The 24,398-nt window shown below is 42.3% G+C and overlaps 1 protein-coding gene and 1 non-coding gene across 2 annotated transcripts; both read left to right on the top strand.

The window, feature by feature from the left end:
* Positions 1 to 1,634: 1,634 nt before the first annotated feature.
* On the top strand, positions 1,635 to 23,275 carry LOC133481957 (piggyBac transposable element-derived protein 4-like). The gene is made up of 9 exons (XM_061781372.1): positions 1,635 to 1,728; positions 3,974 to 4,214; positions 8,518 to 8,772; positions 9,932 to 10,035; positions 10,342 to 10,438; positions 12,713 to 12,926; positions 21,260 to 21,310; positions 21,401 to 21,453; positions 21,531 to 23,275. Exons 2-9 carry the CDS (start codon positions 4,007 to 4,009, stop codon positions 23,132 to 23,134), a joined length of 2,586 nt encoding a protein of 861 aa, XP_061637356.1. The 5' UTR covers positions 1,635 to 1,728; positions 3,974 to 4,006; the 3' UTR covers positions 23,135 to 23,275.
* LOC133482831 (small nucleolar RNA SNORA50) lies at positions 17,486 to 17,625 on the top strand. The gene has a single exon (XR_009789983.1). It is a non-coding gene; the product is annotated as a small nucleolar RNA SNORA50 (small nucleolar RNA).
* Positions 23,276 to 24,398: the final 1,123 nt, after the last annotated feature.

Below are 24,398 nucleotides of genomic sequence, written 5' to 3'. Positions count from 1 at the left end.
TAGGGGCTTGTTTTGTTGCTGCCTGGTCTGGGGGCGGGTAGCGGGCTCTGGCTGGGATGGTGGGGGTTCTGGGGCGGCAGTATTGCGGGGCTGGATGTGGCGGTCCTCTCCCCCTGTGGTTGTTCCGCCGTATGGGAACCCATCCGTCCATCCATTTTCCATACTGCTTATCCTCACTCGGGTCGCAACCGTGCTGGAGCCTATCCCAGCTGCCTCTGGGCGAGAGGCATAGTACAACCTGAACTGGTCGCCAGTCAGTCGCAGGGCACCTACCTCACATTCACAGCTACGAGCAATCTAGAGTATTCAATTAACCTACCATACATATCTTTTGGGACGTGGGATCAATTCAAGGTAGTGACTCAACTGACCGATAGGGCGGCGCCCCTAGCGCCCTTCTTGACCAGGTGCAATTTACGTGTATGGCTGGTTTGGCCGAAAAATGCGTTCAAGTTGCAGCCCTCCTGTACAAAATTTAAAATACAGCACGATCAGGACGAATAACTGCATCAAATATGGATGCTGTGGTGTCCATCTCCCAAACCAACCCAGCTTTATCGACAGTGAAGGTGGTGTGCTTTCCACAAAAGCATGCACATCAACACACAAACGGAGTCCCTCAGGTGGGGCAAGGAAAATGAAGAGAGGGCAAGGGAATATTACAGGTGTGTGGTGATGTAACACAGTGGAACAGTTCCTTTTTTGGAACGTGTTGCAGCCATAAAATTCTAAGTTAATGATTATTTGCTAAAAACAATAAAGTTTATCAGTTTGAACATTAAATATCTTGTGTTTGTAGTGTATTTAATTAAATATAGGTTGAACATGATTTGCAAATCATTGTATTCTGTTTTTATTTATGTTTAACACGTCCCAACTTCACTGTAATTGGGGTTGTAAATTATTAGGAACAAAAAATAAATGATTGACAATTGAACATTTAACGATTTTTAACTTTCAATGTTGTTCTTGTTGTGGTGGTGTAATGCAGGATGCTGTAGACACTGCAGCATCAGTAGCAACAGCTCCAGTAGGAGGCTTGCACCTTCTTTTTTGAAAGTTTTAATTGCCTGTTTTTTTCCCTTCCCATTGCACTGATGGGTAATCTGCGATTTTTGGCGCCCCCTTCACTTCGCAGACATGAAAGACGTTTTTCGCCTGTCGTCCTATTCTTCTTCCTCTTTTCTCATCTTTATCATCCTTTTCGTGTCACGTCTCCGGACCTCAGCTGTATGCCACTGGCGATGGACGTCCGTAGGGAGATTCAAGAAGCCGGCTGGGAAAACCTCGGCAGCAAAGTTATAATCAAGTGGATAAATGTCACGAGCATGTTAACTTACACGTTAAAAGAAATGAGATCACCAAAAGCAATAAAAACAGATCCGTAAAGACGACAGGAGCGCTGAGTCGTGACCACGTGACCACCCAGCCACCTGATGGCAGGCAACGGCTCCTCGAAAAGAGGTAGATGTTGTTCATTTGCGGCAATTTTTATTATTATTTTCGTTTACAAACTAATTATTGTATGACTATTTTACGCTACAGAAACCCAAAATAATATTTTTAGTCAGCGTTTTAAAACTACGCTCCGCCCATTGCTTGGCAAAATGCCTAATTACCGTTACGTCATTTCCTGTAACGTCATTTTGGGTGCGCCACCAAGCGGGCATTCACACTACGGCTCACTTGACTTCATTTATCCCACTGGAGACTGCCCTGAGCGCAGTGGTAGGCATCGACTTGCAATCTATCCACAATTCCAGGTTTAACGTTTGCTATTTGTATGTATGTACAACTTACATGCGAAACCGATGCATGTTTGCTGATTGACTTTTCATGCGGCTAACATCGAATGCGATAAACGTGCATTCGAAAAGGGCACACGAACGTGTGTTAGTAGTCCATTTTGTCTGGCATTTATTTTAAATACGCTTCTGGGGCGAAGTTTTCTCCCTTTGAGTTGCGTGTTTTCATAATGTGTAGCTAAACAGCTAAGAGAGACGTGCACAAACATTCTCACATTTTTGGGGGGCAGCCGCTCAAGCGAGAAAAAGGGCACTTGAAATGTATTCGTTCATTTGTTACTGTGCTGTTTCCTGACACTCTTTCTTCTTCCTTTTCTGAATGCCTTCTTTTTTGGCATTGTGCTGCAGACAGGATTGAAATTAATTGTTTTATTTCCCTTTCGTTTCCATAACTATGCAACAGAAAACCCTTTCCTAAATATATTAACGATCCATTATAAAAATTATTGGCATTATTTCATTACTCTCATTATTACCACTACAATTCTCTCCCCACACCTGGGAATAGTCTTTGATGCTGACATGAATTTATATTCAGTGTAACTTTCACATTTGAAGGAGGGCTGTCTGTCTATTTCAGGTACAGTATTGATACATTTCTATCAACAACAAACTAGTAGAATAAATATTTTTAAGACGAGTCTTGGTCTACAAACAACATTTCAAAGCTGTTTAAGACATGACTCTTTAGTCATTTTGAGATTAAAGTTTCTGGATTCATGCTCTCTCACTCTAAATACTATGGGATGGCATTTAACTGCCCACTGTCTGTGGGTATCTGTAGATTTTAATTCACTAAACAATCTCCTCGACATATTTAAAAATGGCAGGGGAAGATAGCGGTCTCTAACTGAAGACGTTATCAGTTGATTTGTTTTCCTTTATTCTTTATCCCTGCAATGGAGTGGCAATTGTAAATCTATGCAAATTAGTGCGCAATTTACATATCAATGTGTCTTCAGTGGGTTAATGACGCTATGCCTGTGTGTCAAAGTTTTAATATTTGTTTAAGTGCAGTTTTTGTGACCTGAGTCTGAGTTATGTTTATTTGTCTAATATAGTTTATTGTTCTACATTGCAATGCCAATGCTCTTTAGAATTTAAAGTTAGTTCTTAAAAAGGATATACTTCAATTATTATGCACTATAATATTATATCTGGCATAAAAAACAATATCGTTTATCGTGATAGTTTTTGGGAAAATATATCCTCCTAAAAAATTTGCTATCGTGGCAGGCAGAGCAATGGATAACATGAAAATACACAAAAATCTGCAATATAGTGGGACCGCAAAGCCACAACCATCATATAGCAGAGGATTACTGTATCTGTACTCTGTGACGGTAAATTGCTGGGACTCATTGTTCCAGGGCTAGGACTCGTTGTTTCTAGACAGGTGCATCCTGGGACTTGCGTCGTCGCAAGTATAAAATGGTCTAAGAGAATATACACGTTTTCGTCCTAACTAACCCTTGTTGCATGAACTGATGAAGCCTGCTCGGATGAGAGGCGAAACGTCTTCTAAGACAAACAACAGTCCAGTTGCGATCGATTCAATGCCCTTAGATTATCAATGCGGTATTTTAGACATGAGTCATAATCTTTAGGATGTATGCCCATGATGAAGAGCCTTCGTTAAACTAAACCTCATGGTTCCAGTCATTTGTGAATTCTTTCATCACCACTCACCTCCAAGAGTGAAAACACCAGAAACAAAAGCAAAGCTTTGCTGAGTGCTGGGGTCTGCTCCTGCCTGTCTCTACCTCAGCGTGTTAGCCAGGGCCAGTTCTAGGAATGCATTCTTTGGGAGGCAGGCAGAATTGTTAAGGTGTAATGTGAAAGCATATTTTTCTTTTATCATTATTATTTAGTAGGCTCGTAACTTGGCGATTGCTCCATGGCGTCAATACTGGCTATTGTTAACAGCGCACTTATACATGTGTGTACTTGTCGCTATTGTCATTAAAATACACAAACCGAACAATACAAAAAAAAAATATCCCAGAGAAAAAGGGTACTTCAGGAACAAAAAGGGTCTATGCCTGCATGTGCCTGGTTATTGTGTTAGCCTAATGCTCCACTAATGGCACACTAATGTATCAGCCATGCAAGTTCAACTCAACACTGAAAACTTCGCAGTGTCTCATCAGTTTGCTTTTTCTCTCCAGCTTTTATACCGCACGCACACGCCAAGCAACACTATGAGTTTCGACGTGAAGAAACTGAAAGTAAACGAGCTGAAGGACGAGCTCCAGCACCGCGGCCTGGAAGCCAAAGGCCTGAAGGTGGACCTGGTGGAGCGACTCAAGGCGGCGTTGCAGGAGGAAGGCCTGGCCGAGTCACCCGGCAGCGGAGGAGACGATGACGACGACTTTCCAGATTATAGGGATGAAACGCAAGAGCAACAAGGTAAAGCATGGATTTACACCTTTTAGAGTTTCCTTAAAAGAACATAAGGTCATATGTTGGATGTTCAGCATATGCCGGTCATTACAATCTTCAATTTCCGAGGGACATCGAGTATGAAAATAGATAAAATCGAATACAGTAAACCCCCACTATATTGCGGTTCAAGCTTCGCGGTCCTGCTATTTCACTTTTTTTATTTTATTTTTTTTAATACACGCCCTTTTCAACTAGTAAAGGCATTTGACTGTACAGGTAGTCTCTGGGATGCAAACATAAAAAAAAAAAAAAAAAAACGGTATGTATTATTTATTTGTTTGCAATGACAGCTTCAAGATGCCTCCTGTATGGAGATACTAGTCGCATGCATTGCTCTGGTGTGATTTTTATTTGGCCCATTCCTCCACACAAGCAGTCTTCAAATCTTGAAGGTTCCGTGGGCTTCTTTTATGGACCTTGAGTTTCAGTTATTTCCATAGATTTTTCGATTGGATTCAAGTCAGGTTATTGGCTGGGCCATTCTAGCAGCTTAATTTTTTTTTTCCTTTGAAACTGATTGAGAGTTTCCGTGGCAATATGTTTTGGATCATTATACTGCTGAAATGTCCACCCTCGTTTCATTTTCATCATCCTCGTAGATGGCAGAAGATTTTTGTCAAGTATGTCTAGGTACAATTGCCCATTCATCCTTCCCTTAATAATGTGAAGGTTACCAGTACCATTTGCTGAAAAGCAGACCCATGCCATCATGTTCCCACCTCCGAACTTCAATGTTGGTGTGGTGTTTTTAGGGTGATGTGCAGTGCCATTTCTCCTCCAAACATGCTGTGAATTATGGCATCTAAACAGTTAAATTTTACTCTCATCTGAGCATACTACATTCTCCCAGTACTTTAAGTGGCTTGGCCAAATGTTGTTCAGCAAACTTTAAATGAGCTTTGACTTGCTTTTTTTCCCCCAACAATCTGGTCTTGCGTGGTGAGCGTCCATACAGGCCATGGTGGCGGTGTAGATTACTCACTTTTCCTTGTACCTGCTAATTCCAGGTCTTTTTGAAGCTCTTCACAGCTCTAACCAATCGGTCGCCCTGTTTAGATCCACTTTAGAAAAATCTTTATTGAAAGAATCTTTATTGTAGACACAGATCCATATAAAACGAACATGCAGTGCCATGAAAAAGTATTTGCCCCCTTCTCAAATTCTTTTATTTTTGCGCAGTTTCCCCACCGTAATGTTTAAGAGCTTCAAACAAATGTAAATATCAGACAAATATAACCCAAGTGAACTTAAAATGTTTTTAAATGATTTCATTTATTAAGGAAAAACAACTTTTCATTACCTGGCCCTTAGTGAAGAAGTAATTACCCCCTTGTTAAAGCATGAATTAATTGTGGCTAATGACAATTTTTGGTTAATTAACCCAATTTTTGGTTCTTTTCCCCGATCACACCTAATCCTGATTACCTTCAGACCTGTTCAATCAAGAAATAAGAATATGTCCCGACAAAATCAAGTCAGCCAAAAGATCTAAAAAAAAGCTGAAACAAAATGACACGATCCAAATAAATTCCAGAACCATTGAGAAATAAAGTAATTGACATCAGTCTGGTAAGGGTTACAAAAGCCATTTCTAAAGCTTTAGGATTCCAGCAAACCATAGGGAGAGCCATTATCCTCACATGGAGAAAACATGGAACACTGGTGAACCTTCCCAGGAGTGGCCGGCCTACAAAGATTATCCCAAGAGAAGAGCAATGACTCATCCAGGAGGCCACCAAGGAACTCAGGACAACTTCTAAAGAACTGTAGGCTTCCCTTGCCTACAGTTGGGCAACGAGAACCGATTGGAACCGGGACTAATTAACCGTTCAAATAAAAAAATTCCAGTTCCCAGTTTCAATGCCGACTGTCCGCCGAACCCAAAGAAGAAAGTGGCGAAAACCAACGAAGAAGCGGGGAAAACCAACGAAGAACGCTCACGAAGACGTGCTTGTACCCAACGGCAGCGGCAAACAAAAGTGTCTTAACTATGTTAAAATAAATGACAAGTCACCTCAGTGCAACACTTGGATTGATTATATTGTGCAAAGGAGGCTTTCATGATGTGTAAAAGTCTGACTCACTTCCTAATGCTCTGAGCCTCAGCCTACACCGCACGGAACTTCAGTGAAGTCAATTGGGTGAGTGAAACAATAAAATGGGTCTGTGCCAACATTGAGGCAGCTAACAAGTTAAACGATGAGTTGCACTCTTGCACTGATGGTTTTTAGCATTTAAGTTAGTCTTCAAACCAACATAAGAGCTGATGACAGACACAAAAGTAAAGTATAAATTACTTTACCATATTGGAAATAAAGCAGAAACAGTCGCAATACAAGCATAACATTGAGCTAAAACTTCACCAAAGGTCAAACTAGCAACTTTACATCACAAAGGATTGGGACATAATTCACAAAAACGTGTCTCACAGTATCACAAACACTAACGTGTCTAATCGGTGGGTAGGTAAAGGAATCAACGTTTTACAGTGCATTTGGTTACATTCATTGCTCTTTTTCTTTCATCTCATTTTACTTTCGCTTTTACCAGTGTCCTGTGAAGTTATTTTTCGTGCCAAAATGCTGAGTTCTGGTGTATACCCTTGAAATTAAAAGGCTACAAGCTTAAAACAGGAAGTTAAGTTAAAACTTGCACATCTTAACCATTTGGCGTGATAAAACAGTCGCAAATAACTATTTTAACAATGCTATATTTAACGTTTAGCTGAAACAATAATTAATGAATATTAAATCAATTGGGTTAGTTCCACACACATTACCTTTTAGTTCACAGGTTTGATATTGGTACTGGTTATAGAGAACCCCGAGAGAACTCCCTTAGAGATAAGGTCAGCAGCTCGGTCATCCAGGAGGGGCTCAGAGTAGAGAGAGGCGCCAGATGACGTGGCTCGGGCATCTGTTTAGGATGCCTCATGGATGCCTCCCCGGTGAGGTGTTCCGGGCACGTCCCACCGGGAAGAGACCCCGGGGACGACCAAGGATACGCTGGAGAAATTATGTCTCTCGGCTGGCCTGGGAACGCTTCGGGATTCCCTCGGAAGAGCTAGAGGAAGTGGCTGGGGAGAGGGAAGTCCGGGCTTCCCTGCTGTGGCTGCTGCCCCCGCGACCTGACCTTGGATAAGCGGAAGACAATGGGTGCATGGATGGCAGAGTTCCGAAGTGAAAACCACCGCTAACCATGAAGAACATAAACGCTCGACTTACTTTTGCAAAAAAAAAAAAAAAAAAACATCTGAATGATTCCCAAGACTTTTGAGAGCATATTATATGGACTGACGAGCTAAAGTTGAGCTTTTTGGAAGGTGTGTGTTTCGTTACAGCTGGTGTAAAAGTAGCACAGGATTTCAGAAAAAAGAACATCATACCTGGTGGTGGTAATGTGATGGTCTTGGGCTGCATTGTCCCTTTAGGACCTGGACTACTTTCTGTGATTGATGCAACCATGAATTCTGCTCTTGAACAGAAAATCCTGAAGGAGGATGTTTAGGAATCAGTTTGTGACCTCGAGCTAAAGCGCACTTTCTATAGGTTTGCAGCTCTGGAGTCAGAGCCATAAATGCAGTTTTACTAATAATTGGCATAGTATTTTTTGGGGGGTGTTTTTGTTTGTGGCTGTGGGTTCTTCATTTTCTGTTTTTTTTAAATTTTTTTTTATTTTTTATTTTTTTGGTTCGGTCATTTTCATTTCAGTGCATCACTATTAGGGCTGCAGCAAAATGGTAATCACGATTATTTAGATCAATATTGTAATCATGATTAATAATCAGGATTATTTCTCGTGTTAGGGAAAACCTCTGCATTTTTATTTGCGGTACTTTTCAACAAACCAAATGTAAACAGTTTTCAGTGCAAAATGAATGTTTAAATCAGAATCATATTTATTGGCCAACTATGTTTCAATATACACAAGGAATTTCTCTAGTAGTTGGAGTTCAGGAAGCCTCTACCATGCGTTTGGCCACCGGTGACTGGCTGACTTGGTTGAGAAAGTGCTTCATATGCACTAGTGCCTGCATTTTAAATCCAAAAATCGCCGATGATCAGGCTCATTTAATCGTGGCAGCCAAAATCGTGATCACGATTCAAATTCAATTGTGCAGCCCTAATCACTATAAATGACTTAGCTTTAAGTTCAAGCTTATAAACTTACAAACCTATTTTATCAAATAAATGAAATGCATTATGTAATCATTATGACCTGGCAACAAACCCATCAAAGTAACGTGTTTTTCTCTGTGCATTCACAGCAGAGTCCTTTGCTCAAGGCGACGGTGACACGCTGCTTGAGGAAGATGAAGACAGAGATTTGGGCGGGTATGACGAGGAAGAGGAGGCTGAGCCTGACGCCGAATGCGAGCTGTACGAGTGTCGGCCGGTGACTGATTCCGATCACAGCGTGCCATACTTTAGCCCCGACACCAGCCTTGCCCAAACTGCCGCCATCACAGAGGCAGTCGTCAAATTTGAACTGGAGAAGGAGGAAAATTATGCTGTCATACAAGGTGCGTGAAGTCAAATTCCAGACACCCTGGTTTGTATTCAGTTAAACATTGGGAAAATAGTTAAGACTCTGTAAAAAGTTACTTAAAATCAGCATTTTTGAAGAGTAGTCATTAATCAGACACTGACCTTAGTGGAAGACAATGAGCTTCTACCTTGTTACCTTGAAAATAAGTATTATAAATGAAAGAAATCAAAATAAATAATCCTGTCCTGCTCACCATTATTGACACCCATGAAGTTTAAGTATAATAGATATGTAATATGAATTACAAAAATGAAAGTGAAACATTTTTCTAAACAGGACTTGTTTGATACAAAAGAGCAACTGCTAAATGTTTTATGGACAGATGAAACAAAAATAGAATGTTTTGAATGTTGAAAGTATTTAAAGTCCTCCACCCTTGCTATCGCTTCTCCCCGTAGCCTCACTCTTCCCCCTTAACCCCTCTCATTCATGCACATATATTCTGTCTTACTTTGGCTAATCTTCATTCCTCTGCTTTCCAGTGCATGCCTCCATCTCCATCTGCTTTCACTGCAGTTCACAATGTCATCTGCAAACATCACGGTACGGGGATTCCAGTCTAACCTTATCTGTCAGCCTATCCATCACCACTGCCAACAGGAATGGACTAAGGGCTGATCGCTGATGCAGTCCCACCTCCACCTTAAATTCCTCTGTCACACCTACAGCACACCTCACCACTGGTCTGCTGTCCTCGTACATGTCCTGTACTATTCTAACATACTTCTCTGCCACTCCAGACTTCCGCATTCAGTACCACAGTTCCTCTCTGGGTATAGGCTTTCTCTAGATCCACAAAGACACAATGTAGCTCCTTTTGACCTTCTCCGTACTTTTCCATCAACATCCTCAAGGCAAATAATGCATCTGTGGTACTCTTTCTAGGCATGAAACCATACTGTTGCTCGCAAATACTCACTTCTGTTCTGAGTCTAGCCTCCACTACTCTTTCCCCATAACTTCATTGTGTGGCTCATCAACTTTATTCCTCTATAGTTCCCAGAGCTCTGCACATCACCCTTGTTCTTAAAATTACTCAATATCCGCAGTAAATGAACTTATGATCACCAGCACTTGCTGAAATTACGACGATCCTGTGACTTTGAGTTCGTAACTATGATGCTCGCGTCAAGGCGAAGCAACAGACTCTCTTAGCATCTCAAGCCGACAGAGGAGCAGCAGCGGTAGCTTGGCCGCATCCGGAAGCAAGATTTGTCGTGGTGGGCTAAAAGCTAAGGTAACAACAGCTAACCCCTGCAAACCCCACTCTTATGCATCTTCCTTTCCAACTTTAGCTCACTGGACAATGAATCAGGGTGGCACGGTGGATACTGGTTAGCACATCTGCCTCACAGTTTTGGGGACCCGGGTTCAAATCAGGCCTTGCCTGGGTGGAGTTTGCTTTTTCTTCCCATGCATGTGTGGGTTTTCTCTGGGTACTCCTGATTCCTCCCACATTCCAAAAACATTGGTGGTAGGTTATTTGAAGACTCTAAATTGCCCATATGCCTGTGTGAATGATTGTTTGTCTATATGTGCCCAGCAATTGGCTGGCGACCAGTTCAGGGTGTACCACGCCTCTTGCCTAGAGTTAGCTGAGAAAGGCGCCAGAACACCCGGGCCCCTAGTGAGGATAAAAGGTATGGAGAATGGATGGACAGCTGGACAATAAATTAGATCTACAAATGGAATTAACATCAAAACATAGAACAGTCATTCGGCGGGGAATTGTGAGTGCGTAGCCACTAATACTATGCGCGTCCGCCAGCTTACTCGATCAGCACCAACACTTTCGCCGGTGTTCTTTGCCAGCCACAAATTCAAGTCATACATAAACATTCATTAGCTGTTCTTATATTGTTTCAAATTAAAAACATGAATATTTGAATCTGTGTATTGAAGTTTGAGAAGGAAAAAACAAGTTTGTTTTCAATACTATTGTATTGTTAGCACAATAGCAGAGTAGGTCACAGCTCATAAATCTCATTGTACTTGTTTATAGTGACAATAAAAAGCCATTGTTTTATTCTTATGTTACATGTTATGTATGGCTCAAAGAACACCTTATGATGAGATCAACATTTGGACCTCGTTTTCCCTTGCCCGGACGTGGGTCACCGGGTCCCCCCTTTGGAGGCAGGCCTGGCGGTGGGGCTCGATGGCAAGCGCACGGCCTGAAAAGGCAACATGGGCCCTTTCCATGGGCTCACTACCTGTGGGAAGGGCCAAAGGGGTTGGGTGCAGTGTGAGCTGGGCGGCGGCCAAAGGCAGGGACTTTGGCGGTGGGCTTCTTGGCTACAGAAGCTGGCTCTAGGGACATGGAATCTCTCTGTCAGGGAAAGAGCCTGAGCTGATGTTCAAGAGAGAGGTTGGACTCTCTTCCACTCGGGAATTAGTGACAATTTTTCACTAATTTTATTTTTCAATCCAATAATTTAAATGATTTCATCATTAAAATAGCTGAATTTTCATGTTTCCTGTTCAAATGCATAGAAAGCGCAGCTACGTGTCACGTTGAGTCATCGCTCCCATGATGCTTCAAGAGGCCACGCACACATCCATTCAGGCAGGCTGTGATTTGTCCGTGGCTTCACACAAGAGACATTGGTGTTTCCTCATTACATCGCCAATAATATACGTTTTTTCACACATGTACTGCACTTACTGACGTTTAACAGACTAATATATTTCATGAAAGTGTGTGACATTTAGTCTTTCTTATCGACCAGAAAAGCCACTAAAAGTGCACAGTGGAGTCTGGTATGTATGGTGCCACAACCAGCATGTAGCAGTGTTGAGTTGAGCTTCATAGAGCTCCAGACGTCACGTGACGTAGTCGGTGCCTCGCCAATCATGAACCTCACCGCACGTCACTGGTCTCAGGAGGGGGAAGCAGTGCACCATTAACACTGTATATTGTCGGGATGGGGCGCTGCTGACCTCATCTCGAGACGTTGTGAGTCGATGGCCCGAATACTTCGAAAACTTAAATTCTACAAACACGCCTTCCTATGAGGAAGGAGAGTCAGGGTACTCTCAGGTGTGCTCTCCTATCTCCGGGTTGAGGTCACGGAGGTGGTTAAAAAGCTCTTCGGTGGCAGGGCCTGAGATCCCCCCCCGGTGTCCCTAAAGTCTCTGGATGTTGTGGGGCTGTCCTGGTTGACACGCCTCTGCAACATCGGGGACAGAGCCTCTGGATTGGCAGACCGGGGTGGTGGTCCCCCTTTTTAAGATGGGGCCCAGTGGGTGTCGTTCCAACTACAGGGGGATCACACTCCTCAGCCTTCCTGGTAAGGTCTTTTTGTGGGTGTTGGAGAGAAGGGTCCCTCAGGAAGTCTAATCTCAAATTCAGGAGGAGCAGTGTGGTTTTCGTCCTGGCTTTTGAACAGTGGACCAGCTCTACACCCTAGGTATGGGTGGTCGCCCAACCAGTCTATGCATGTGTTTTGTAGGCTTCGAGAAGGCGTTCGACTGTGTCCCTCGGAGAGTTCTATGGAGGGTGCTCCGGGAGTATGGAGTACCGAACCCCCTGATAAGAGCTGTTCAGTCCCTGTATGACCGTTTTCAGAATTTGGTCTGCATTGCCGGCAGTGAGTTAACTACGTTTCCAATGAGAGTTAAACGGCTGCCGTTTGTCACCGATTCTGTTCATTACCTTCATGGACAGAATTTCTAGGCGCAGCCAAGGCTTTGAGAAGGTCCGGTTTGGCGACGTCAGTATTAAGTCTGATTTTTGCAGATGATGTTGTTCTGATGGCTTCATCAAGCCATGATTTTCAACTCTCGCTGGAGCGGTTCACAGCAGAGTGTGAAGTGGCTGGGATGAAAATCAGCACCTCCAAATCTGTCTTTGAAACAGAGCCTCTATTAGGGCATAGGCCAATGACGCTCACGTTTATTGTCCTTCATTACAGAAATAAAAGAGGAGATTAAAATTGAGGACACCCCTGAGGCGGCCGGAAACGCTGGGCGAGAGGCCCGTGGAGCAGAGTCGAAACGCGGACAAAATGGCGGCAGTCTTGGAGAACAGGTGAAGGTGAAGTCCAACAGAAGCGGACACCATTGCAGAAAACGACCATGCGAGGAGAGCAGGGGCTACAACTACTATGAGCATCGTGAGGAGAAGAGGTATCCATTAATTAATTGTCCAAAATTTTGTCTGAAGAGGAAGTTTGATGGTCAGTTCTTTCAGCCAGTAGAGGGCCTCGTTTAAAATAAATGCCGTTACGCCCCCGTTTATCGAGGAGTTATACGTTCCAGACCCCACAATCAGTGATAATCTGCAATATATAGAGATCATATTTAAAAATAATAATAATAATACAGTGGTTCCTTGAATTACAAGGTAAACACAATCCATGACCTCTTAACTCAAAACATTCGTTTTAAATCATCTTTCTTATTGCAATAATGGAAAGGCAATTAATCGTTCCAGCACCCCAAAAAAAAAAAAAATTCTCAAATCTTTGGAAAAATGTTTTTTTAAAGACGAAAAGTACAGTATTGTCCTTTATAAAAACACAGCAATATAATTAAAAAGAAAAATCTAAAAAGAAAGTACATTGTGGCTGATTGAATTTCTGATGAACAGGGACCATTATTTTGGTAAACTATTTGGCTAGTTAGCTGCTAATATTAGCGTCAACGGCTGTGAGCTCAGTTTGCCTAATGCCTGGATCAGATAAATTCGGTCACGATGGCACTATGCCAAACTACTGCAATAAAATCTTGCCCTATCTCGGTCAGCCCCTGGGAAAACTACACGACATGTATTACTATACCACCGTATTACGTCTTTTAAGATCGCTGTGTCCATTTGTGTCAAATCAAACACTGTTGGGGAGGTGGGAGCACAAAATGTGTCACCAGTTACCGTGACTGAGTACTTCCATTACTCTGGCAAGGTCCACGCTGCCCGTTCGCCACCTCGCCAATGGCTAATGGAAACAGGATGTGGCGAAGTGAATATTGCCCTCATTCGCTACGCTGGCAAATCAAAATTGCCTGCGTCAAAACTCAAAAGCCATTCCTCATAAAAGTTAAAGTGAGAGGACTCCTTCTGCTGTGTGTGAAATTGTGAACCATTTTAGTGGTTTAGTTTTGATCAAGGCTGGGAAAACGGATCGAATCCGCAAACCCGGCTTCTTTGATCAGACAGCACCGTGGTGCGGGGTCGCTCGCGTGCCGTGGTGACAACAAAGGAAAAACAAAAAGGGGAGGGGTTGCCCAGCATGGCAGAGCCGCAGCTTATGTAATGTTCAGCATGAAGTTGAGAAGGAGGACCTGTAAAACTGACACATTCATGACACAGACATCAAGATGTACGTTTAGAATATTCCTGAAGGTTTGTTTATTACAAATGTGGGATTTCTTCAATGTCGTTTTGATGTCCGCAGGCAGTGTCTCTAACCACCACAACAGTCATCAATCACTCTCCCCCCCCCAAAAACCATGCTGTGCCAGTCATGAGGTGACTTGCCATCAGTTTTATGGCTCCAGATGATATAAACCATGTTTCCTGTGTCTTGTGGCAAGAAACCGGCTGGTTGAGGTTCAGGAAGCAGGAATGCAGAAGTTTATTAGTTCTTGGGGTTGCCGTTGACATCCGGGCCATCGGCGTAGTCGCTACATAGGCTATAGTGTAGAAGGAGACGAGCACAGGAGAAGCTTGGTCATATTGCCTTTGTTTCCTCAACACGCTTTTGCATGCTAATCACTCTACTTTACACACCGACTGGATTTTTGCTAATGCCTGGATCAGACTCCAAGACACATTTGGCCTCTCACGATGGCACTATGTCAGGCTTCTCCCATGAAATCCTGCTGTGACGTCTGTCACTACACGACATGTATTACAATACCACCATACCTTGTCTTTGACGATTATTGGGATATCTGGTCAAATCAAGCACTGTCCGTGGAGGTGGGACCGAAAAATAGCTCTACTTGAATACATTACATCAACAATGATTGCGGCAATGTTTTGTTTTGTGCGCAAAAAGGGGAAAATACAGTGCTACCAGAAAGTAGTCACACCCTGTCACATTTTCCACATTTTGCTGTTACAGACTTAATCTAATGCTGATTTTAGTATAGTTTTATTTAAAAAAAATCTACATCAAGTATCCCATAATGACAAAGTAAAAACATATTTTCAGACATTTGTGTAAATAAAAAAAACCAAAAAAAAAAGCAAAAAAAAAAAGCTTCTGGATGGTTCTCCTATCTCTTCAAGGGAACACTGGAGCTCCGCCTTAGTGATCATAGGGTTCTTGTTCACCTCTCTGACCAAGGCCCTTCTTCCCCGGGTGCTCAGCTTGGTCAGAAGGCCAGATCAAGGAATGGTCCTGGTGGTTCCAAACTACTTCCATTTCTGAATAATCGGGAACACAGTGCTTTTTGGGACCTTCAGTGCTACTTAAATTATTTTGTATCCTTCCCCAGATTTGTGCCTTGACACAATCTGGTCTCGGAGGTCCGCAGACAATTCCTTAGAGTTCATTGCTTGGTTTCTGGTCTGATATGCACTGCCAACTATGAGACCTTATATAGACTTGAAAATCTGAACACGCTGAATAGTGTACTGTACTGTCACATAGCTGGTCAAAGCGAATGTGCGTAAAAAAGACCACATATGCTTGAGAAACTACGGATGTGCCTGCCTATCTCACTGCAGTTAGTCTCGTTGGTACCTGCTAGCTTTGTCTAGCGATTAGCGAGATTCATACCATCAGTGGTGTGATCTTAACAGTGGCACTGCTCCTCCTCATGTAACACCATATAGTACATTCTAACTCGCGATGGGAGGGTATATTAAGATGTGCTAATAAGTAATAAATAATAAAACATGGTTACCTTGGGGCGTAGCTCATCTAGCTGGAGTCAGCTGTTTGGTCATAGGGTGGCACGGTGACCGACTGGTTAGCACATCCGCCTCACAGTTCTTAGGACCCGGGTTCAAATCTGGCCTCGCCTGTGTGGAGTTTGCATATTCTCCCTGTGCCTGTGTGGGTTTTCTCCGGGTACTCCGCTTTCCTCCCACATCCAGAAAACATGCATAGGAGGTTAATTGGCGACTCTAAATTTTCCGTAGGTATGAATGTGAGTGTGAATGGTTTTGTTTATATGTGCCCTGTGATTTGCTGGCAACCAGTTCAGGGTGTACCCCACCTCCTGGCCGCAGTTAGCTGGGATAGGCTCCAGCAGACCCACGACCCTAGTGAGGATAAGCGGTTTAGAAAATGGATGGATGGATGTTGGGTCAGAGTACCAGTAGAAGTGGTATACCAGCTCCACTGAGCAGTAATTGCATAGGACTTTATTTGCACCCCTTTTTAATTTAAAATGATGATCCCACACTTTTGCCATTATTCCAACACTGCGTGCGTCTGCAACACGTCCGTCAGTGTGGAAAGCATGGACGGCGGCACAGACATGTTTCCGGCAGAGCGCAGAGGCAGAAATTTTGCATCTACCAAATTTTGTAGTCGACATAGCCGAGTTACTCAACTTTTTTCCCAGCCTTCTACCTAACATATTTTGTGTGCAAGAATGAAATTACCAATCTCAATTAAGCATCTGTTTGAAGGCAAAAACAAATTCGTATTTTTTTATATAATTATGTAAATTCTGGCGTCAGGGATTTCAATGGGGAAAGTCACAGGCTTGACGAGGAAGAGCAATATAGAAAAGGGATACAAGGAAAATGTGTTTCATATGAGTAAATTTAGTTACTTGCTTCGTCATGGAACAAATTAATTAAGTCAATGGACCACTGCAATTCATCATCATTGAAGTTATGGAGCATGTCTTTATTTGGGAGTACCTTTTTCTCTTTTCTATGGCCTGAAAGTAAAACTTCAGATTCCCCCCCCCCCACACACAAAAATCTGATTTCCATTTATTAACATTAAATTAAATTTGTATGTATGCAAATTTTATTTGGATTAAAATATTTTGTTTAAAAGATGTGTGGGAGGAGTCAAACTTGGATTTTTTTTTTTTTTTTTTTTAAATTTTTTTTTATGGTCTATGTCATGGATTGTCACTTTGCAAGTGGGTCTAGAACATACTTCCCCTGCCCCGATTAATGGCCGTTCACATACTCAGAATGACCAACAGAGCACACCACATGGCATATTTGCCTTGTTTTACTCTGCTGACTGCAGCCAGGTCTGTATTGTAAGAGGATCAGTTCTCAATTTTCTTACGTGGATGGATAAAGGTTATTAAAAAAAAATATCTACCAACAATTGCCAGTAGTACCAATACTCACCTGTGAGTGCCAAGTCATCCAGACTGTCATAAAATACAAAGAAGACTAGTAGTAGAAGCTAGGCTGTTAACTGGTAACTACATTGCAGTTGCAAAGTCTTATTTTTATTGTGGTGAGACACACTCCGTTTCACATCACAATCAGAGTCCATGGCTTGGTGTTGACCAAACACGTTAGCATTTCTGACCAGAGAAATTAAACTGGTATTTGTGTTGATAAATATCGGAACCGGTTTATCATTTATCATCTTTTTACCGAGCAGATCGGGGGAGGAAATATCTTTCAACACCTCATGGGATAATCTCTCAGCATAATGACGATAATGACCGTTGACAATAAGGCCTTTGCTGAATTTAGTCACAAAGGGTGAAATCGAGTTAGGCCCGATTATAGGTAAGGTCTTTAAGATTTTGAGCACTGTCTTTGAACCCGTTTAGTCTGATCCGTGACCACTTGGGCCAAGCTACAGTGCTAAAATTAAAAGCAGGCTTGTTCATAACTGGGGCCTCTTGGCCATTCCCCTGGTGACCCTTTTAAAAGCAAGCCACAGCAAAATACGTCAACCATTGATGATTAGTCACACCTCTCAACACATTGGAAGCCAATGGTGTCAATAGACAGCAATTTGAACACCACTGTTGACTGCCACTGAAGTCTATAAATGTCAATTATGTTTTTCAATGGAGCAGACTGGGGATGGACAGGCTGGTACAGCAGTTTCAAACTTGTAAACTAGTGTATTGATGAACTGACCCTGTAGGTGGCAGCAGTGCCCCTGTGTCGATGAGAGATCAGCATACAGTGGGTATGGATATGGTCACCGGATATGGTCTTCCTCTGACGTACTGACAAAGCTCTGATCAAAGCTACTGGTGTCGATTTATCATAATAAAATCCTTCCCAAGCCTTAGATACTTATTGTGGAGCTGCGCCAAACCCTCTATTACAATTTTATTTAACAAAAAAAAAAAAAAAACCCCGCTGAAAACGTATTAATGTCTTTGTCACTAAATGGATGGGTTTATGAAAACGTATGAATACGTCTTTGGCACTAAATGAGTTAAAATAGAAAATGAAATATGATAGAAGAAGAAATTCATTTTAACATAACACTTCAGCTGGGCATGTTTGTTTAATCTGTTGATTTACCCACAGGAATAGACATACGTTCTGCATTTCCCAGAAGCTTTCCTGCAACATCCTTTGCAAGCAGTTCCACTCAGCGAAGAATTGCTGTGTCTGAGAGAGGCACTTTTTTAAGAGTTGAAGTGACAAGCTTCTTAGTTTTATTGTCAACTCAGTCAATGACAGCGAGCGTGCAGTTGTTTACTGTTTTCCGATTCTGTTAAAGGTCTCATCCATATCACCAGGGTACCGGTTTACATGTTGCATTCAGCAGACAAAATGCAAAATATAAGTACTTCTCAGCCCATTCCGTCTGGAATTGCCGGTTTTCACCATCTACATTTTTTTACGCCTTTGAGACATTTTGAAGACCATATTGTTTCTCAAGGTTTGTGGTGAATAGCGATTTAGTCATATCATCTTTGGTGCGTTTTTTTTATGTTTGGATTTTGGTGTGAGCCAGTAGATCCTTTGTGCACATGGACAAACTTGTCAACGTATTGGGTTTTAGATCGCCATGATTTTATTGATCACTGCAAACACACACCCATCAAATTAAAATCGTAAAATCTGACGGGCCATATCAAATTACATTTCAAACTGGTCACCACTTCAATAGTTACTAGGTAATAGCTTACTATGTTGAATGCCATTTAAGAAAATGTCAGATGCCGTTTAAGAAAACTACAATTAAATAAATATATTGTAGTGTTGTGGAAGTTGACACTGGGCATCCACAGCATGCCAAGCGGCTTTGTGTAAATATTTGATTTAGAATTTACTTTATTGTGGATGTTAATTATACCCTAGTGGGAGTAACAGACATTGTGTGTTCATCCACGCCGTTTATTTTATGATTGTTCACAAACTGTTGGTTCATGTATTCAAGCGTGAGTTTCGTCTTGTGATTAATGACCTACCTTGTCGCTCACTTGTGCAGTCTCGTGGGTAATGGATATCATTGCCCGTTGAAGTAGAGAATATCATAATCAAAGCCACAGTGCCTCTAGTTTGCTTGACGACACATGCCATAAACTCAACCTGCCAGAGTGGCTCGTGGGAGAGGCGATGTTACTAGCCACTGCTGAAATCCACTGAGATTTGTTTTATTGGCCGTAACGTAAATCCCTGGTGACAGATAATGACAGAAAATGGCCAACAAATAGAATGTGTTGCTTTTGTTCTGATTGAAAGTCTCACGATCGGCTAGAACTCCGGAGACAAGCTTAATTTTTGTTTTAAAAAAAAAAAAAAAAGCCCATGATGATCAGTCGGGACCAAGTAGTGAGAGTTAGCGTAGCTCACGGTGCGTTTGACTACAGATGAATCAGAGTCAGAGGAATTCAGCGAATCTGACCCGGTGGTAACCATCTGGATCAACCGGGCGCAGCAGAGCCATGTCTCTAGACGCTCCAGAAAGACATGAAGGTAAGAACTAACTTGCTAGCTAGGTAATTTTTATTACTTTGATAAAGGGGGAGAAAGGTTAATGGACCATATGCATGGTAACATTAAGCATTTACAGTGTAAAGGTTAGATGTCATATGAGACACCATCTGACAGAAAAATAACCTCATTTGTTAAACGTGGGATAACGTGGGGTTGTGTAATCGGTATATTCAACATGCTGGTACTGTACTTTTCAAGGTCGAAATTCAACTCTGCTTTTTATTTTTACATGTTTAACAGTGACCTAGTACTACAAAGTAGATGGGAAGTTAATGTTCGCTGACACAATTTTACCATCGCATCAGATTCAAGTGCTGCTCCTGTTGGCCAAGCCAGTCTTTCCCATCACAAAGCTCCAGTCATGGGATCGAGAAACTGACATTGATCCTGCCAGTAGTATATGCTTGTTATCATTATTTTATTATTGGTTGTGTTATGTTTTCATAACCCCAATTGCATTGTATCCGAACCATAGAATGACAATAAAGGCTTTCTATTCTATTTATGTTCAGTCTTTATGTACAGCACTTTGTTACAGCTGTGGTTGTTCTTCTAAGTGCCACAATTTTGTCTCTGAGCTCTTCAAGCAGTTCCTTTGACCTCCATCCATCCATCCATTTTCTGAGCCACTTCTCCACACAAGGGTTGCGGGCGTGCTGGAGCCTATCCCAGCTATCATCGGGCAGGAGGCGGTGTACACCCTGAACTGGTTGCCAGCCAATTGCACGGCACAAACAAACAACCATTCGCACTCACAGTCACACCTACGGGCAATTTAGAGTCGCCAATTAATGCATGTTTTTGGGATGTGGGAGGAAACCGGAGTGCCCGGCGAAAACCCACGCAGGCACGGGGAGAACATGCAAACTCCACACAGGCGGGGCCGGGGATTGAACCCGGGTCGTCAGAACTGTGAGGCTGACGCTCTAACCAGTCGGCCACCGTGCCGCTCCTTTGACCTCATGATTCTCATTTGCTCTGACATGCACTGTGAGCTGTAAGGTCTTACATAGACAGGTGTGTGGCTTTTCTCATCAAGTCCAATCAGTATAATCAAACACAGCTGGACTCCAATGAAGGTGTAGAACCATCAAGGATGATCAGAAGAAATGGACAGCACCCGAGTTAAATAAGAGTGTCACAGCAAAGGGTCTGAATACTTATGGCTGTGATATTTCAGTTTTTCTTTTTTTAATTAATCTGCAAAAAATTCAACAATTCAGTTATTTTATGTCAATATGGGGTGCTGTGTGTACATTGAGGAAAAAATTAACTTAAATGATTTTAGCAAATGGCTGCAATATAAAAAAGAGTGAAAATTTTAAGGGGGTCTGTATACAACTCACATTCGCACCAACGGGCATTTGGGAGTCGTCAATCAACCTACTATGCATGTTTATAGGATGTGGGAGGAAACCGGAGTACCCGGAGAAAACCCACGCAGGCAGTGGGAGAGCATGCAAACTCCACACAGGCGGGGCTGGGATTTGAACCCTGGTCCTCAGAACTGTGAGGCAGATGTGCTAACCAGTTAATCACCGTGCCACCCAGTCCATGTGAAATGAAAGCAATTTAGTCCCATGCTGATGCGAAGGAACTTTGCATTTTACAGATCGTTCACCCTGCAGGGATCCCACTCGAGTTGCCAGTCTGAAGACGAAAGGTAAAAAAAAATTATTTTTCTCCACATCACACAGTGCAATAAAAAAATTATATATTTATGGTAATTGTATATATTTCTATAATTTACAAGTCCTGCATCAAGCAGAGATCCCACTCCCATTCATGTTAGCAGTGATGAGGAAGGTAAACAAATAACAAAAAAAGTTTATTTCTCCACATAGTAGTTTTATGGTAATTCTTAATATTTCTACAATTTACAGGTCAGGCATGGAGCAGAGATGATAGGGAATATTGTGACTGGTATGAAACCGACTGGCATCCAAATAAATTCTGCTTCACTGCAACCCCTGGACCCCGGAGTGCTGCCACAGAGCTGGATTCCAAGCTGCCAGCTGACTTCCTGGAGCTCTTCTTAACTGATGAGCTGCTCCAACGTATTGCGGATCAGACCAACCTGTATGCGACTCAGTATTTCCAAGCACAGTCTGAGAGTCTGCCACATAGCAGAGTTCATGCATGGAAACCGGTGTCAGTCCCAGAGCTGAAAACCTTCTTTGGACTCAGTTTTCTCACCAGTTATGTTAAAAAGCCAAGCATTGGACTGTACTGGAGTGTGGATGAAGTAGACGCAACACCCCATTTCAGCCAGACCATGTCAAGGAACAGATTTCAGATTATCTGGCAGTTTCTTCATTACAACAATAACGCATCACAGGATGACGCTGACAAATTGTACAAAATCCGCCCAGTGTTTGAATACATTGTGGAAAAGTTCAAGGAGATGTATCAACCGGGGCAAAACATTTGCATTGATGAGGGTATGATGCTGTGGCGAGGGCGTGTATCGTTCAGAGTGTACAACCCAAAAAAGCCTGTGAAATATGGAATCAAATCCTACATACTTTGTGACTCTGCTACAGGGTACTGCTTCAATATGCAGCCTGATGTCGGCGAAGTTCGTACTACGTCGGAGATAGTGTTCTCTCTACTTGATCGTCTGGCCGGTCATGGTTATACACTGTATATGGACGATTCCTACAATTCTGTACCACTGTGTGAGCTTTTGCTGGGAGCAGAAACCAACGTCTGTGGGACACTGAGGAAGAATAGGGGCGAACCTAAGGTCTTTAGGGAGATGACAAAGTATGAGTTGGGAGTGGGGGAAAAAGTTGTGCGGCACAATGAGCGAGTGATGGTAGTAGCCTGGCAGGACAAACAGTTGGTGAGAATGGTGACAACTTGCCACCAAGATAGGATGCAGAAGGTTAAGGTGTTGCAGAAGGGGCACAAAGACGAGGGTTGTCAGTTCAAGCCACAGTGTGTTGTTGCATACAACTCTTCCATGCATGGGGTGGATAGGCTGGACCAAAACATTGCATACTACCCGTTCATCCGAAGGTCACTGAAGTGGTCCAAGAAGTTTGTAGCCTATCTTTTTCAACTGTGCATGTTTAATGCCTATGTTCTCTACAGAGCCAGAAACCCAGGGGAGTTTAAAACCCTCTTGGAGTTCATGCGCAGTGTAGTGAAGTCGTGGACTGTAAAGCGACATGTGGGGGTGCAGGTAAAAAAGGAAAAGAAAGTTGCAGTTGAGGAGGGTGGGGACTTGGAGGGAGGGAGACGTTCTACTAGGGCACCATATAAAACTGACCCAGATAGCAGGCTCGATGGACAGCTTGGCAAACACAGACTCGAATACTTGATGCCGGTCGGCAAGAAGTTAAAACCAACAAGGAGGTGTAGGGTCTGCGCACGTAGGGGCAAGCGCAGAGATACCAGAATGTGGTGCACTTCCTGTTGTGTCCCCTTGCATCCAGGAGAATGTTTCACAGATTACCACACTAAAATGAACTATTTTGTGTAAGGGTGAAAAAACACAAACACAATTTTTTTTTTTTAAAGCTGTGACAGAATACATAGCAGTGATTTCCTAAAAAGTTAACACTTTTTTTGTCGAATGTAAAAAAATTGTACATAGTTTGTAAATAAATTTTGCCATCAAAAGCCCTTAGTGTTGTTGTTTTTTTGTCTTATAAAGGAAACCAGTGTTCAGATGTTTGCGGTGTCACTAATGTGAAAAATATTGGTGTCAGTCACTGTCCTGCTTAGTGTTTCTTTGCTGAAAAAGCTAATTTTCTTTGGTGTGTGGTCAAAAAAGTTTTTGTTGAAACCAGACCTATAATGTAGGGGTTGTAATCAGTCCAGCAGTGATGGGCACGGCAGTTCTTTTGAGTGTACTGAATCACTAGAATCAGTTTGTTAAAAAGATTAGTTCATAGAATCATTAAGTTCTTTTTGACAGACTATTCAAGTGCCTCGTCATTCAGTTCATGATTCACGTTCACTCAACACAATGAAGGATGATGCCTTGTTGTTACGCATTGTAAACTCGGAAAAGTTTAGATTAAAAAAAAAAGAAAAACTAGCTAAGTTACAGTGCCACCATAAAGTATTCACACCCCTTCAGGTTTTCCACATTTTGCTGTTACAGACTTATTCTAAAGCTGATTTGAGGATTGTTTTAAAAAAAAATCTACATAAAATATCCCATATTGACAAAGTAAAAACATATTTTCAGACATTTGTCTAAATCTATAAAAAAAATTAAACATTCAAACATAAAACGGTACATAACTATTCACACCCTTTTGCTAAGACACTCAAACTTAAGCTCAGGGGCATCTAATTTCCACTGATCATACTTGTGATGGTTCTACAACTTGGATGGAGTCCACTTGTGGTAAATTCAGTTGCTTAAACATTTAGAATGACACACACCTGTCTATATAAGGTCTCATAGTTGGCAGTGCATATCAGAGCAGAAACTAAGCAATGAAACCTAAGGAATTGTCTGCAGACCTCTGAGACCGGATTGTGTCAAGGCACAAATATGGGGAAGGATACAAAAGAATTTCAGCAGCATTGAAGGTCCCGAATAGCACTGTGCTCTTGATTATTAGGAAAAGGAAGACGTTTGGACACGTGTTAGAGAACATAATATTCTGTGGGTCTTGAAAGGTAAGTGAAAATTCTCTAAAACGGCTGGCAGCCAATGGGTAAATAAATTTTCCTTTTTGCAATCTGTTTAACCTTACCTCGTTCTCTGCCGATATTCTTAAAGGTCCTGT

The sequence above is a fragment of the Phyllopteryx taeniolatus genome, chromosome 8 (assembly GCF_024500385.1).
Source record: "Phyllopteryx taeniolatus isolate TA_2022b chromosome 8, UOR_Ptae_1.2, whole genome shotgun sequence".
Taxonomy (NCBI): Eukaryota; Metazoa; Chordata; class Actinopteri; order Syngnathiformes; family Syngnathidae; genus Phyllopteryx; species Phyllopteryx taeniolatus.
Note: the sequence above shows the minus strand (reverse complement) of the source record. Positions and strands in the feature narration are given on the sequence as shown.